Source organism: Athene cunicularia, assembly GCF_003259725.1.
Source record: "Athene cunicularia isolate RWA chromosome 14 unlocalized genomic scaffold, athCun1 chr14_part1, whole genome shotgun sequence".
In the NCBI taxonomy this organism is placed as follows: domain Eukaryota; kingdom Metazoa; phylum Chordata; class Aves; order Strigiformes; family Strigidae; genus Athene; species Athene cunicularia.
Window position 1 is genome coordinate 7,306,652 of NW_020799118.1, and position 17,151 is coordinate 7,323,802.

At 39.6% G+C, this 17,151-nt stretch overlaps 1 protein-coding gene across 1 annotated transcript in view; it reads left to right on the forward strand.

Annotated features, from left to right (window-relative positions):
* Nucleotides 1-17,151, forward strand: part of MOSMO (modulator of smoothened) — a 35,641-nt gene that overhangs the window by 1,850 nt on the left and 16,640 nt on the right. The window contains exon 2 of the mRNA XM_026859150.1: nucleotides 7,272-7,341. Within this exon, the coding sequence (XP_026714951.1) occupies nucleotides 7,272-7,341 (70 nt within the window). The remainder of the gene's footprint in view (nucleotides 1-7,271; nucleotides 7,342-17,151) is intronic.

Here is a 17,151-nt window from a genome sequence, read left to right on the forward strand (position 1 = left end):
GGACGGGTCCCTGGCGGCTGCGGGGAGCTCCCGGGGCCGGGCCCCCGGCGCGGAGAAGGGCGAAGCGCCCGCTCGGAGCTGACGGGACCCTCCTACCCCGGCAGAGCCGCGGGTGCTGTCCCCGGGCGCGGAGGGGCCGCGCTGTGCGGAGCCCTGTCTCCCAAGGGTCCCGCAGAAGCCCCGAAACCCTCCTTACGCTCCGTAAAGCCGGAGGGCGAGGGCGGCATCCCCGCCCGTGTCTCCGAGGTTCAGTCACCTTGGACAGGGAATTTAGATCAGTCTGCACAGTTCGTGGCAGGTTTTGAATCTTGGGATCTTTCCTTTGTTGCAGGGACGATCTTGCCTTCCTTCGTATTTTTTTTTCCCCAGAATGTTTCCTGCATGCTGATTTTCATCAGCTTTTAAACCTAGATCCTGTGCGGGTTTTATTTTAGAATCTGACATTGTTTTCTTTAGAAGAACAAGGATTTGCACATCTGTCTTTTTACTAATGATGTAATTGTGTGAACAATTTATTTCAGCCTGTTGATAAAAACCTGCGTGTTCTGGTGAGGGGAGTAGGGAGAGATAATAGGAGGAGGGATGCCCTTTGACCTCATGTCCTAGAGAAACCCGAATCTTCTTACCTGCAAAGGAAGCCATCCTTACTACAGACAGATGAAACTAACTTAACCAACTTTTCTGAAACTTAGAATTTCCAAGCAAACCACAGGTATAGAGTAGAGAAAAGGAGTCTTGGGGTAAAGGCTTAAATTCTTGAGTGTTTAAAAAAATGTTCTTTGTCTGTCTTGCATCTTCCATGTCTAATATTTGGTGCATGTTAGAGGACTGAACTGGTTCAAATGGAGTAATATTTCCTTTATTGTGAGGGAGTATTAAAAATGTTGGGTATTAGGGATTGATGACTGGCCATTCTCTCTGACCAGACTATATTTCATTTGAATTGCTTCTAATTAGCTAGTCTAGAACCTGGCCTTTCCTTCGGGATCCAGAGGAGAGGAATAAGTCCCTTCCCTTCCTAAAGTGCAGCAGTCAGAAACTCCCTAGAAGACTTCACCGTTCCTCCTGTACCTACTTGTGATGATCTTCCTGCCTATGGCTACATAAAATAGTTGGTTCTTTCCTCTTATAGTTCTACCTAGCAGCAGTGCTGCAGTAATGAGCCCTTCTTCAGGAGCTTATAGTCAAATAAAAAAATTTTCATGTTAAATATTTAACTATGTCTGCCTTAAGTCCTGCCTCATGTTAACAGATCCTATGCAATGTGTAAATTGTTGGATTCTCTGACTGTATAGAAATGAGAGAACAAAACCTATTCTGAAGAAATTGCTGATGGAAAGAAAGGTCTTTTGGGAATGAAGCACAGTCCATTTCATTCTTCGTTAAAGAAAAATGTTTAATATTTTATTATATATATATAATATTAGTCGTTATAATATATAAATATTAATATAGTCTTTATAATACAAAAATTGTTTCCTAAAATATTATACTTAGTTACTTGATGAATGTACTTTTTTAGAGGTGCAAATAGTCTTAATTAGGCTAGCAAACATGAAATCTGTATGGATTTTTCTAAAGGACTTCACTAGTCAGATAATGTTTTGACAAACATAAGCCTTTTGTTTGCTGTGTTTTAAAGTAAAAAAACCCTGTTGAGCTGATAAAATTGTAAAGGAGAACTAGCTGTCATCCTTCCTTAATGACTCTCTTGTAGATTTTTATTGATATAGGATTTGATGCGCTCTGTTAGACTACTGGTTAAAAGCAATATAAATGTGTATTTCTAGTACTAGACTTTCTAAAATGAGCCTTTTGCTCAAACTGTAAAGAAAGGAAGCGTGAGGATGCCCATTGAATCAAGGACTTCCTGTAGCAAACACTATAGTATTGAATTGTGAGATAAATGCTTTTATGAGTGCTGTTCATTACACAGAGACTGCTGTGGAGAAGTATGGCACAGGAGGACACAGCCCTGATGTAAACCCTGTCCCAGCTGCTAGCACGATTCAGGCACTCTAAGCAGACTATAATACTTGGACCACATTCAAGCCATCCAGCTTCCATATGTGCCACTAAGAAGTAGGGTTGTTTGAAGCATCCTGCACTCAGCTGGTGAAAGAAGCTATTTGGTGAAATATTTCTTTGCTTTACCTCTGTGTTCTTCAGTTCATCTCCTGTGGGAATTATTCTAGATTCTGCTTCTACAAGTCAGCCTAGTACCAAGGAGAAGGAGGAGTAATAGTGTTTCTCTGCTTGGCTGCTGTCCTCAGGGCTCTGAAAGGCAGCGTGGAACAGCCTGGTCTTCTCAATACTGCAGCTGTTTGAGAATTGCATAGAGCAGAGGTCTTGGCAAACCTGGGAAGGCAGCACTGCATTGGCTCATTCAGAGCTGTTTACAGCAATTAAGATTGGGAACCTGGGCTTACATTTCAGGGGAAGAAAAAAAAAAAAGCTGTTCTGATTTGAATGCTAAACAATATGTACCTCTTACTCCAGAGATAATGACGATTTTCTGCTAAATTGGATAGCAAAATAAATCAGTGGCTTTAATGCTTTGCTGAAAAATCAAGATTGTTTTCATTATTTTTTTTAAAGGAGCCTATCTTCTGGGGAGATTGATATAGAGGAAGGTCTGATTAGTCTCCTAAATCTCTTAAAGATAAGTTTACTCTTAAAGATAAGTTTTACAGTAATTTAAAAAATGTTAGCTATAAAAATTCCTCTCCAGCACTGTAATTATGAGCAAAGGATCACAACTGAGATCACTGAAGGTTTCAGATACTCATCTGTCTTTAGGCCAGAACAACTACACCTTTGTGGACATAGGTCCCAGTCTCCATTGGGTGCTTTTTCTTTATGTAGTTTTATCAGAATTGTTCATTAACTTGGTTTCAGGTATTTCATACATCTTTAAGATTACAAAGAAATATGAAAATTAAATGGATTTTTCTTTCAGAGAGTTCTCAGTGAGGTTTCATTATTTGTGGTGTGCAGGTACAGAATACTGATAACTCCAACCTGGAAACCAGTGGCTTCTCAGTATTCTTGCACTGACATCCTTTTCTTATCAAATTGATATTCCATGTGAGAAATAAGGACAGAGTTGGCTTTAATTTAAGCCAGTGCCCAAGCTCCCACTGATTTCAATAGTAACGAATTTTGCTCCTGTATCTCCACTTCTTTTGCGATGAACTTTAAAAGCTGATAGTTTTGTCTCCATATGTTCCTTTTTTGTGTGGGAGTGCCTTTAATGACTTTGATATTTTGTCTTCGGTAGGGGAGGAGAAGGGATAGAAGTTGCTCTAGCTTCAGCTCTCAACCTTTTTGTAGGGAAAAGGGTATGAATAGTATGCACAGTTGAAATTAGACATATTAAAAGATGTATATGTGGGGGGGTTGACAATTTGAAATGCTTTTAGGATAGGTCAAATAATTCAAGAAGATAATTTAATCATATAAAATCACCCTTCAGAAAGCTAAGCTACCAGTTTGTTTATGTGACTTAGTCATCCCTTCCTATGTAGCATTGATTGTTCATTTGATTCCAATTTACAGAACGACATGTACCTTTATTATAGCAGTCATTAAGTTAATATGGATGTCAGAATTTAAGGCTGCTGAACTCTGATGGGTAACTTCTAAAGCAGGTGTTTATCACATCCTCTTATGTTGATACCTATATAACAATGGGACACACAGTATAATGTTATGTCCAGGCCACTCAGTGTATGCACAACAGTGCTGTCTTGGGTGATACTAGTGTTCAGCAGAGCTTCCAGTTTTATCTTCTGTGACATAACCATCAAGGTCACTTATGTTAGGAATTATACTTTTCATTTAAACTGCCTTCTGTACCATGCTGTGCAGTAACAGTATGATAGTAAATGGTGAATCTACAACATACCGCTTAATTTGTCTGTTTTGTTTACAAATGCTGCCTTTTCATGTATCTTCCAAAGTATTATGTGTAGTTCTTGGTTTTGCGTACTCAGTTGTTTTTTTTGTTTGTGAATTATGATTCCAGATTCAGTGGTATCGATGGTCTTATAGAAGAGCAAGTTATATCCAGCAGGCTATTCCTCCTGGGGCAGTTAACTCTGCTCCTGTGAAATAAGTTGTCTAGTACTGTGGCAAATTACTGATGTTCAGTGTTATTCCTCTGCATGTGATAGCTTTTCATGAGGAATTTTGCTCTACACTTCCAATGGGAGCTGTAGCTTTGTTGGGTTCAGCTTGATGAACAGTCACAGGTGATGTGAAGGGGATGCCTGCTGAGCTTGAGACCATATTTGCCACCAAAATATTTTTCTTTACTTAGAGCACTGATTAGACATGGAGTAAACCCAAGACCACATGAAAGTACTCAAATGAATCAGTATTTCTAAATAGGATAGAATAAATAAATCATCAACAACTTAGAAGAAGGTGTAAACCTGAGTTCCAGCTAGCACTATTGTTCTAAATGCAGTTGTCAGCTCAAAAAGTAGTAGTATGTTACAATTAGTATGGCATATTACCACTTCTGCCCCTTAGGGCCTGTGCTGAGAAACTGTTAATGTGCAGTGCTCCTCTGGAGGAATCATGGTATAGAACAATCATTGTACTGCCCACCCAAGTAGATAGTGTTTTGGTTTGTTTCTTTGGTGTCTGGATAGTTGGCTTTTCAAAAACTGTATGTAAAAGGGTTCTGGTGATCATTTGTTAAGCATCTTGAAATATATTCAAAACACAGCATGCTTCTCCCAGTTCTTTTCCATAGAGAATGATGGGAGCAATTCTAGGATGATATGGAATGATGTCATATATATTCTCTATAATGATAGGAAGAAATTCTACAGAATTTCTTTTCCTAATGTTTTTTGTACTGTATCATGTAGTGACTGTGACAGAAGTTATTTGTCCTTCCATGACCCTGTTTGGATTGCATGTTTAGAATTTAAAAAAAAAAAGGGGATGATGATACAGAGAATGTATCATCGTGCCCTAGAAAGAAGCGACTGCTGAAAAGCAACCTCCAAAGCCATCTGAACATCAGAGCATTTAAATTAGGTTCTGGAACATAATTTCTAGAAAAACAACACTTTACATTTTGGTAGATGCCCCCAGGTGCGTGAGCAAGGAGGGAAAGGTGGTGCTCTGTGGTGTGTGCTGATGTGGAACATGAGGGGATTAGGACCTGCTTTAACAGTACTTGCCTTTTAGAGATGTTGCCACTGCCATAAAAACAACACAACCCCCAAATAAGAACTAGTAAGGACTGGCAAAGAATCTGAACCCCATATAATCTGAATACTCTAAGAAGAGCAGTCTGTTAATAGGTGTGCCTGAACTGGGAGTGTCAGTGCCATCTTTAAAATTAACATTTCCATTCCACTTCATGACTGTAGATGTCTTTCAAGTGGATGTAAAAATCTGACAAAGCAGAGTGTTTGAATTGTGCTTTGGTTCTATAATTGACCAGGCCTTAAGGCACAAGAAAAATTAATAGTAAGGCATTGTTGTAATGAATTAATTTTGTGCTTGCTCAACCACTCAACATTTAAACATATGGAAGTATTTTATGTGTAGGAAGAATCTCATGAAAGAGAGCTGTGTCAGCCTGGTTATTTGAGCCTGCTGGAGCAGAGATGAGAGCGCTTATTGTTTTTGTCCATAGAGGAACTGATGTTTTACATCTACTTTTTAACAAATACAAATTAATTGTGCTTCTGTTAGGTGAATGTTTTGTTTTCTCTGTAGTGTGTGAGGGTACAAAACTGTTAGTTTGCTTCCCACCAAATTCTGTTTAATTACTTTCTCTGATTAAAGAATTAGGTAAGAAATACCTGATTATAGAGTACAGATCTGGGAACCAGTATTTACCTTTTGAATCTAGCATCTGGCAAGACTGTCTTGAGATGCTGGAAAGTTTTTGTGATAGTACCTCTGTTTCTCCCTCTGTAAAATAGAGCTGGTATCTTTATCATAGAAACTTCTGACAGCATTAGCAGCAATGCTATTTAATTTGATTTTTTAAAAAACTTCTGTTTCCTATCACATTTTAACTTTATTAATCAGAGAAAAATCTAAGAGTAACAGGTATTTAATTTGTCTTTTCTGATAGTTGGTGTTTTTACTAAGGTACCTGAATTTCAGGTGTTTGGAATAACATTTTTCTTTATTTACTTCACAGCAGCATGTACAGTTACCATAGAACTAAATTATACTCAGTATGTGCAGATACAGATTTGTTTTCTGTCCTATGCTTTACTCAAGAAGTACATAGTTGTAAGTCTGCTTTATAGACAGTACAAACTGTGGGAAAGGTATCTTGTTTCAACTTCAGCTTTGTGGTTTCAGGAACTATCTGTGTTTCACTAATAGTGATGATTTTTTAAATCAGCTTAAAGCTGATACTAGGCATGTGTATTGCATTTGTTGCTACAATATGACACTGAGATTAACACAGGAGTGACTCACATGTATGAACCTTAAAAGTAAGGATTCAGTAGTATGTACTGCAAAACAAAGATTTAAAACTGCTTATTTTTTTTTTTAAGGAATCCTGTTAATGACTGCGGCTTATTAAAAACATTTGTTTTGTTTAGTTTCCAGCCAGCGCTTACATGTGAGCAGCATTATGTGAACTCCATTTGTACTTTTGCCAAAGCAGAGATCAGTAGGTCAAACTTTAAAGCTTGACCTACTTTTTTTATAGGTACCTCACAACAGCTCAACTTTTTCCCACTTACTTTCTTGCCAGTCTTGAAACAGTAGAGAAGTAACTCTTCTGCTGTAGTACAGCTGCAGTATGTAGGATTTTCATCTTATGCAGGAGTTCTCCACCTAGTTCTTGAATCCTTTTCCAGCAGTGGTTGATACCTATGTATTTCAGAAGAAGGTAGCTAGAGTGTCTCATGGATGAGGAGGAATATTGACCTTTGAAGAGGTTAAATGCTGCTGTCTATTTTAAAATCAAGTACAAAATTACGTTTGTAGTATGGTGGATCAAATACATTATGGAGGTTGTGTTTATTTCTTGTACAAAGTAATTTGAGAAAATTATAAATTATTACAAATTTCTAGTTTATAAAGCTTTAAAAAGAAATTTCTTATTAAGTGATTATAAGTTGTTATTGTAATTCACAGTGCCTACAAATTTAGTAATGGACAGAGTCTTTTTTTTTTATTGAGAGCTATGTGCAGGAAAAAGGTTTTGTGGTAATTTTGCAGCAATCCCCTTATGTGTGCTCCAGCCGCTTTGCTCAATTTCACTTTTCTTCCCCAAGCCTCTGACTGATGGAGATATACACAGATTTGAAAAACTGGAGATATGGCCAAGAAGAGGATCTCTGCAGGGTACGTGTCTATTTTAAGGAGAGGGGAAACAAGCTAGAGCATTTGACTGGTGAAACACTTACATTGGTTTAATTTCATAGGAATCTATATGGAATTAACAGTCATAGGTTTTACCCTTTCTCAGGGTGAAGCTCTTGGTTTCTTTTTTATTATATCTTATTTTATTTCCTCTTTGGTGTATTAGCTTGTATATGTTTTTTAAATTTTGTAAATAAAGTTGATTACAAGAGTTTGGTTTCTTGGGTACCTTAGGAAATGTAGTCTGATCATGATGGTTTGTCTGCAGGATGAGCTAATCAAGTATGACACACTAGCTGCTAAGAGTTAGAGGTTCAAAATTCCACAGAGTATGTAGAGTCAAGTTCCCTTCTTTGAGCAAAACATATTCACTCTATTATGTCTGGGTCTTTGGGATGAACTAAAATGCTCCCTTGTGAAGGCATCAAAAGCCTCCTAGGGATTTACTGCAGTATCAGAAGCCAGTATTTCCTATCCACGCAATGTAGTGTGATAAGCAACAGTTGGCTGCTACCCAAGAGCCTCATGGTAGCTGCAGTTCTGTGCCATAAATTACAAAGCACTTTGGGATTATTAAGGTTGACAGTCTCTCAAGGTGTAATGATTAATAACCCACTTAGATGTTTAAGTATTTGTCCAGTTGAAGACAGTTCACATTAGGCCTTGAACTTGACCATAAGGAATTCTTTGTGCAGTTGTTTGGACACTGCATTAGTAGGCCTGAGCTGTCTCAGAGCTTGGTACATCTAAGAATTTAATAATCAAATGACAGTGTTCATAGACAGTAAAATCAAATAGTTTACTTTTGTAGTGCTCATTATTGAGCCAACTTCCAAGTTTATAGTGTTGCATTTCTTACTCCTGGGTTTCCTGTTCTCTTGCTCTTCAGTCATTGCCGAAGTTGTTCTTGCCTTGTTTCCACTTCTCTTGCTGTGACTGCTTCCAGCTATTGGCAGTGATCTAATTTAGTTGTATTTTAAGGAATAGGTGTGGGTCAGAATAAGAGAGAATAGGACAGTTGATTGTTCCATGTGCCTCAGAACTGCTTTGCAGTGAATACTTTAAAAGAGATGCTTTGAATCTAGTTTCTTTTTACACTTCACAAGTTGATGGCGTGTATACTAATGTTATTAGGGTGTCTCAGTGAAACTGCTTACTTTCTACAATAAATTCTTATATACCACTGAAATGAGATGGATCCTGACTTCCATGATAGGCAGGTCAGATGTACAAGTAAGGGGGAACAGTTTTATCTTTAACTTTGTAAGTATGAGCTTAATGCATCAAACATACATAACCTTTAATTGCAATGTCTGTATACCAAAACAAAGTCAAAAAAACTGATAAGAGGTTGTCATGGACCCCAGGTTTCCTGAAGGTAGACTTTTGTATAGAAGGTGACTTGTTTCCCTTGAAAATTAATTTGCTTTAACGTTCTGTCTTATCTGTACAAAATAGAGGTATTATGAAGTGCAGCATTAAGAGACATCTTTTCTCAAGCACAGACAGCAACCAACAGACACAGTCAGTGGAAGTGTCAGCTCTGGAACAGTGGAAGATTATGATCTCCCTTCTTGTAGAGGAGAAAATGCACTGCATCTTCTGTGCCTGTTGATGTGAGGAGCGTTGTAGGCGTTGCATGCTGTGGGGGAAGAGAAGTCACAAGGGTGAAGAAAGAAATTTTTTTGCTTAGGTTGAATTCCATTCTGAAACTAATCATGCACCTAAATTCATGTGTTAATGATGTATTTCTCCATTGTAAAAACTCGTGTGGGAAGAAGCATGTTTCACTTTGTTTTTTAAACCCACACTTAATTCAATTTAAAAAATATGCAACAAGATTATACAGGAAACCTGAAAAGATTGAATGGCCAAGAATTTCTAATGTGGTCTCATAAATTCTTTCAGTGGAATATTATTGGGTCACTCAGCAATTACAAGAAGCACCCTGAAGCTTAATACATGAAAAATGGTGGAATAGAGAGAGCAAAGGCTAGAAGTAGTAGTTGCTGTTTTACAAACAGAAGTTTGTTGACTTATGCCCAATGTAATCTGAAGTAAATGCTCTCTCTAAGTATATGTTCAGTAAGATGAAGCTGGTGATAAAGACAGAGCATTTCTTGGCTGTTTATACTGAATCTAAAATTAGAGAGAATTCTGTTTCAGAATGTCAGTATAATAACTGTATAAACATATGTTAACAGATACGCTCTGTGGAGCACTATATAACATCTGATTGCTTTTTAAGAATTGTCCCACTTGTTCAAAGGACTGAGCCCTGCTGTTAAGATAAAGTCGTATTTTATTTCAATAAAGTGCAGATTTATCTGTTCAGGAGTGCTCTGTCTTCTTTTATTCTAGAAAAAAAAAAAAAAAAAAAAAAAAAGTCTCCAGACTCTTACAGTCTATTTTTGTAGATGCTGATTTGTGATAAGGGAGAAAGTGTTATCACCACACAGACAGCACCTGTTAATTGCCTAAATTCAGACTTAAGTTATGCAGGCTTCTAAAACAAGGATTTGCCTTAGTGTTGTGGTTTAACGCCAACCAGCAACTAAGCCCCACATAGCTGCTTGCTTGATCCCCCCCTGGTGGGATGGGGGAAAGAATAGGAAGTTTAAAAATGAGAAAACTCTTAGGTTGAGATAAAGACAGTTTAGCAGGTAGAGCAAAAGCTGCACACAAGCAAAGCAAAACAAGGAATTCATTCACCACTCCCCATCACTCAGCCATCCCCAGGACAGCCGGGCTCCGTGACGTGTAACGGTGACTTGGGAAGACAAACACTGTCACTCCAGATGTCCCCCCCCCTTCCTCCTCCTTCCCCCAGCTTTATCTGCTGAGCGTGATGCCAAATGGTGTGGGATCTCCCCGGTTGGGGTCAGTTGGGGTCAGCTGTCCTGGCTGTGTCCCCTCCCGACTCCTTGTGCACCCCCAGCCCCTCGCTGGTGGGGTGGCGAGAGAAGCAGAAAAGGCCTTGACTGTGTGTTGGGACTGGTCAGCAGTAACAAAACCATCCCTGTATTACCAATGCTGTTTTCAGCACAAATCCAGAACACAGCCCCATGCTAGCTACTATGAAGAAAACTAACTATCTCAGCCAAAACCAGCACACCCAGCGCAAAAGAAATAAGAAAATATAAGAATAAATCCTGAATATGCTTCCTGCCTTCCTATTCTTTGTTTTTAATGTTTTTGTTGTGATGGGAACAAGAAGTAAATGCCCAAATTTGAGAACTATTATTGCAAAAGAAGGTGGTTGTTTTTTTCCAGTTTGTCTGAAAAGTTAAAGCTACCTTTTATATTGAGGGGGCCTAAAATATTTATCAGCCAGGAAACCATGTGCTGGCTGTCCTTGAGGACAGGTTGTATGTAGTTAAGCTACATGTCAGTCTGTCTTTCAGCACATGAAGTGTTACTTGTAGAGAATAAATTCTTTGGCCCTGTACTTAATCCTCATTTAGAGTGCAGTTTAACCTGTATTGCCAGTTGTTACAAGCATGTCATATACAGATTTGGCAACAGTTAAAAAGAGCCTTTAGGAATAAAAACTAAGATTAGGTTTTATTCCACTTGAAATATTACTCTAGTTGCAATGAAATTCATCTTGGGACATTTAGGTGCCATTTTTCAATTGACAAAGGTGTCTTAGGGAATAAAGCAAGTCTAGTAGACAGAGATAGTATCTTTTATATCCACAGTTAGTAGAGTGGGGAAAACCTGTGTCCAAGACCAGAAATGTGCTTAATCTTTCTAATTATTCTATTTGTTCTAATAAAAAGTATTACTTCTACCTGCAAACTTCCTTTTTCATGTCCTCACTGCTGTAAATGCAGTCCTGCCATCAGTTACGTGATTTAAAGAAATTGCCACCAAATTGTTAGTACATTTTATTTGTTTGAATGTTTTGTTCTTTGTTTAGCAAGGTCTGTTGTACTTTCTGGCAATCTGGGCCTCAAATTTGCTCTCAGCAGTGGACCAGGAGAAGGTTAGCCTCACCTGTAAGAAAGCATTCAAGCACGCAAGGTGTATTTAGGCTGAGGGTTTGCAGTGCAGGCACCTAAAATTTGCAAATATGCTTCTAACCATATAAATGCCAAAAGGCAGTTCAACACTTCTCTTTTCACCTTACACCACTGGGTGATTCATAAGGCCGTGGAAGAGCCAGATCAGTGGGTGTCCTTGGAGCATGTCTGACACAAGCTGCGATAAGTGCAAAGCACAACAGTTACAGCTGACAGAGGAAGGTGATCATTATTCCTCCAGAACTTCATTTGATAAAATGCACAAGCAATCTTCATTGCAGGGCCAGAACCTGAATTATCTCTGTACCCTTGAATGCCTTTGTCACTAGGCCAAAGAAATGGCTTTAGAGTGTCACCAGGAAGGTTGACAGATATTTTGTTTTCATGGCTAGAGAGAGAACAATAGGATACTTTACTTGGTGTGACTTGGGGGTTTTCATATATCTGTCCTGATCTGCTTGGACGTCTGTTAAGTTTGGAACTCAACTGACTTGGTGAAATGGTGCTTTTAGATATGCAGGAGTTAGAAAGGGACACCTCTGAAGGCCAGTTACTGCACAGACCACCTTGTAAGAGATCTATGTGGAAGGTGATTCACTAAGCTGTGATGATCCAGAATGTCTGTGTTCTTGCTGGTTGTTGTGTTTGTATCACATAGTGCTGCCATTACTGACTCAGCCTGGCCCCCTCACGTCACTGGCTCCTGTAGATGTTGGGCAGCCTCCAAGAGCCTGCACATCAACTATACAGTTGTGATGTGATTAGCAGACCATTTCTGAGAAGGTTGGGATAGGGTTGTGTTGTGTATTGGATGGAGACGTATCATTTTACAGCTCTGTCTGAAGCCAAATATAACTCTTAAAAAGAACACAAGCTCATCAAATGTTAAATGGCAGAACAGCTGTAGGTGTCATAGCTTCTGGCTTTCAGCTGAACATATGGCATAAAACTGGTGTAGCTGACTAGAAAAACCACTTTTAAATATTGACACTGCCTTTGATCTTTCTTTATTTAGGCAATGAATTTTGTCAAATTTGAATAGCTCTATTTTAGTTTGGGGAAAAATGGAAATAACTGTGGATTTTTTTTCTTTGTTTTTAAGGTAAAACATTCTTCTTTTTTGTTTGTGTTTTAAAAGTTCTGTCTTTTTTCCAGGCCCTTGCCACTTCAGAAACTGTAGAGGTTCTAGTCACTGACACTATTATCCTATTGTGAAAATGCTTAGTGTCAGAAAATAAACAACCAGAAGGATGCAACTTATTAGAGATCCTGTTTACCAACATTTAATTAATGCTGTCTTCTGAAGTAGGAAAGAATACCTTCAGTGTGGGCAGATTTCTTGGCTCTGATACGTGAGAACACACAGAGCTTTGTTATGTCCTCAGGAGAGTTGTTCCTGTGTTGTTGCCTGAGGATAGCTCTTTCAGTGTGTGGTGGTCCAGCTAGTCCATTAAAAAAAAAAGAAAAAAAAAAGGACAAAACAAAAAACAAACATTAAAACCCCACCCCAATACACAAGTCATGACACTGAAACGTGTGTGTTAGAATTTGCTTTTTATTCATCCAAATGTCTGCAATTTAAACATCCCTTGCAACTCGTATCATAATGTCATCTGTAGCAATAAACTTTTCTAATACATATAAGTCAGAAGGATCTTTCCCAATAGATGGCTCCTGATTTCTTTCCTTTTTGGGGGTGGGAGGAGAAGACTGTGGTTTTTGTGGAGGGAGAATTTGATTTGATTTAGGCCTGATACAAACACTGAATTGAAAACTTTTGAGACAAGTCAGTCACCAGATGGTCTTCAGCAGCAAGGCAGGCTTTTCTTCTAATGTACCACAACTCTTTTAACATTGAGTTTAGACTTTAAAAATTAGCATTCTTCTGTTTAAAAGCCAGTAAGCTTGGGAGTTCTAAAGAATGCAAGAAATGGTACCTAATAAATTAAATTCTCTGGACATTATATTGTTAAATAGAATTCAATTGGTAGGTTCCTCATAGCAAGCATAAACTGGGTTTGAAGCTAGGATGTTACCTCCCCTATTGTTGCCAATATGAGTATTTTTAAGAAAGTCACTTAGTTCCTGAAACAAGGAAATGCTCTTTAGACCTCTAGAGCAAGAAAGATGGTGTATTTCAAAGTTGGCTTGAAAGGGAGGCCACATTCTGATTTCAGAGAAGGGGATAAATAGAGTAGAAAAGAAATAGCAGCTTATATAATAACATGCTCTATCTTGCAGTATTGACTGGAATTCCTCTTAAAAGATGCACTCTAGATATAGCAAGGACTTTGCAAGTAAATCTAGGTCTTTATCAAAACTGATCTTTTAACATTGTATAAATACTTTTTAGGTGTTTGTTTCGTACCAATAAATATCCAGTGGGCATATGAATTGATCTTGCATCTGGTCTGGTTCAGAGTGAGAAACTCGAAAGCTTTTCTTTCAGGGTTATAATACCTATTAGATGATTTGAGAGACAAATCAGAGTCAATGCCAAAAATATAAGATCTGGCATACAAAGGACAGGAAAGATAATAAACCCTTTGCTTTGAACTCTTTTATGTTCTGTGCCTTTGCAGTTAATCCTCTTATTCTTATAAGCCTTTTTCTAAATCATCCTTTAACATTCATAAATCTTAGTAAGTCTGAACTTGGTTGCCTCTTAATCTACTAACTGAACAACATACTGGAACATCCGCAGTAAAAGAATCAATCTGTCATGCCACATCCTCAATACCGTCCTTGCATGGTAACCTCGAAGTTATTTTAGTGGCATAAGTGCTAAAGAGCATCTATTCAAACTACCGCCATCCCTCACAAAAGTAGTAATTATTTATGTAAGAACAGTAACAGATATGGTATTCTCATACCTGATTGGAAACTGGTAGTTGATCCTATCTTATATTTTGATCTTTTTATGTACCCTTTACAGTTATTTAGGTCTGTCGTGGTTTGAGCTCAGAGAACATCTGAGCACCATGCAGCCACTCACTCCCCTCTTCCTCTGCAGTGATGAGAAGGAGAAAATAAAGCAAAAGGCTCAGTGGTTTTTGCTCAGAGGGCAACTGAACACCATACAGCTGCTCATCCCCTCCTTTTCCCACAGCTCTGGGAAGGAGAAAGTAAAGCAAAAGGCTCAGAAATTGAGATAAGGACAAGGAGGGATGACTTGCCCATTATGGTCACGGGCAAAAGGCAGATTTGTTAGGGGAAGAAAAAAAACCCATAAATTGAATACAGACACTAACAATAACACTACTTAATGGACAGAATGGGACAGTGAGAAGCATTACATTATCTTAAAAACACCTTCCCCACCCCTCCCTCTTCCCGGGCTCAACTTTGCTCTCGATATCAACCTCCTGCCCCCCAGCAGCGCAGGGGGCAAGGAATGGGGGCTGCAGTCAGTCCTGCCACTTCTTCCACCTCAGTGGGGCTGAACTTCTGGCTTTCTTCCCTTGCTCCAGCACAGTCCCTCTCTCACGGGAGACAGTCCTCCACAAACTCTCTCTAACATGATACCCTCCCATGGGCTGCAGCGTTTCCCTACCTGCTCCGGCCTGGGTCACCTGTGCGTGCTGCAATCCTCCCAGTGCCGAACTGCAACAGCGGGGCCTTCTTCCCACAGAGTCTCGGCCTTCTTCGGGCACACTCACCTGCTCCGGCGTGGGGCCCCCACGGACCACAGGTCAGCATCTATCTGTTCCACCGTAGGTCTCCATAGGTGATGGGGGGCAGCCCAGCCCTGCCCTCTCACCAGGGAATACAGGGGGGCGCTCTGCTCCAGCGCAACTCCCCCCTTCCTCCGCCATTCTCCCACTGACCTTAGTGTTTGCACAAATGTTCTCCTCACAACTCCCACAACTCCTCTCAGGTTCCCCTTCTTAAATAAGTTACCGCAGAGGTGCAGTGAATTGGCTTGGCCTTGGTGCAAAGGCGGGTCTGACTTGGAGCAGGGGGAGCCTCAAGAACCTTCTCACAGGGGGCTATGCTGTAGCTCCCTCCCCTGCTACCAAAAACCCTGCCACTCACTCAAACTGAGGACAAGGTATAATCCAGTTATTGTATTGTCCTACAACAATGACCTAAGCAAAAAAGGGGAGGAAAGGGTGTTCGACTTGCTTATGTTTACTTAGCTGCAGTTAATTATGTGTATGTGCTGTTTTACAAAATGCTCCGATATGACATTATTTGAGGCTGTAAACATTTTTAAATTGCTTTAATGGGTCAATGGCAGAAAATTTAGATGAGGACTAACTACATTTCCTTTACAAGGCTATAATCCTGAGCAGTTGTAGATACAAAAAAATTCTATGAGCTGTGCCCTGTGGGCATCATTCAGTGAGACCTTACATGCAGAGACTCTGCTATTCTGTTTAACTATTACAACATGGACCATGCCTTTTAGAATCAAGAGATCTTCCCCAGCACTGTTAATCCTTTTTTCCTCCCTGGTTTTGAAGTGCTTTGCAAACTAGCAGGATACTATAGCTTTGTCCTCTTCACACCAGAGGTGGTGCATATCCTGCAAAAGCATAGCTTTTCCTCTAGCCTTCTGCACTGCTTACTCTTAAGTATGACTAATCTCCTCATAAGAGATGATACAGGGCTCGATTTTTGATGGGGTTTTTCACTGGAATAAATAGAACTAACTATATGCACCCTGGAGTAACTCCCAGGCTATGGCAGGAAAGGATCAGCAGTGTCAGTTGCCTAGATTTTGGGAAAGGCAGAGGGGAGAGTATTGTTTCCAAGGAACTAAAACATGGAATATAGAATTGACAGAAATTTTCCCCCAAACAAAACACATATAAATAAACCTAAATAAGTCATTCTTTCTTCCCCCTTTATATGGTAACATCACTTAAAGTGCCCATTGCTGGAAAATAAATTCCATATGTAAGACTCGGATACATCCCACTTAAACTGCCAAATTCCTTGGATGACTTTGAAAAATTTTCTTCTTGGAAATACCACCTCCTTGATTGCTGTTATGGGCAGTTGCATTGGAACTATTCTTACCATGCCTTGTTGTTTGTTCCTCTCAGGAATTCCTCGGCTATGCTTCTCTCACTTTGAAAGCGGTCTTCTGTCAGAGAGGCTTGGTTGCAGGCAAGGAGCAGCAGACATGTTAAAGGCAAGGTGGCCAAAGTCAACTTGATGGTTATCCTTAACACTGCTAGAGGCAATTAGTCTGCCATGACCAAATCACTGCATTCTCTTTAGACCTTTAAAGTTTCCACTTGGATTGGGTAGGAAGCTACAGCTGCAGCCTGTTCCTCCTCTGAGATGGATCTCGACCTTTTTCCATTCAAGTTTATTAATTGGCTAGAACTTAGAAAATTTCCAAGAACAGCTTCATTTCCTCCTGTCATTGTCTGTGGACCAATATGAGTTACAGGGAATGGCTTAACTGAGCTGCCCTTATTTTACATGCGTTGTTCTCTGTCATGAGACTGTTACCTAACCAGCAGCAATGAATGTTTTAGTGTGCCCAAATAACATAGCTCCATGTACTGTGCTCATTACTAAAACATAAAACTTATCAGTGTCCTTGCCACATTGGTGGTGCTCTAGAATTTATGTCACCAACACCTCATTAGGAACCCTGCAAACTGTGCTCTTCACTTAGCAAAGATGGTTTGACAAGTCCTCAGCACACTAAAGTAGCGTGTTTGAGCAGAAATTGTCTGGCAGTTACAACTGGCGTTTCTCACAGAACCACACCATCTCATCAGGACAGCAAGTGAGGGAGGGTGGGTGG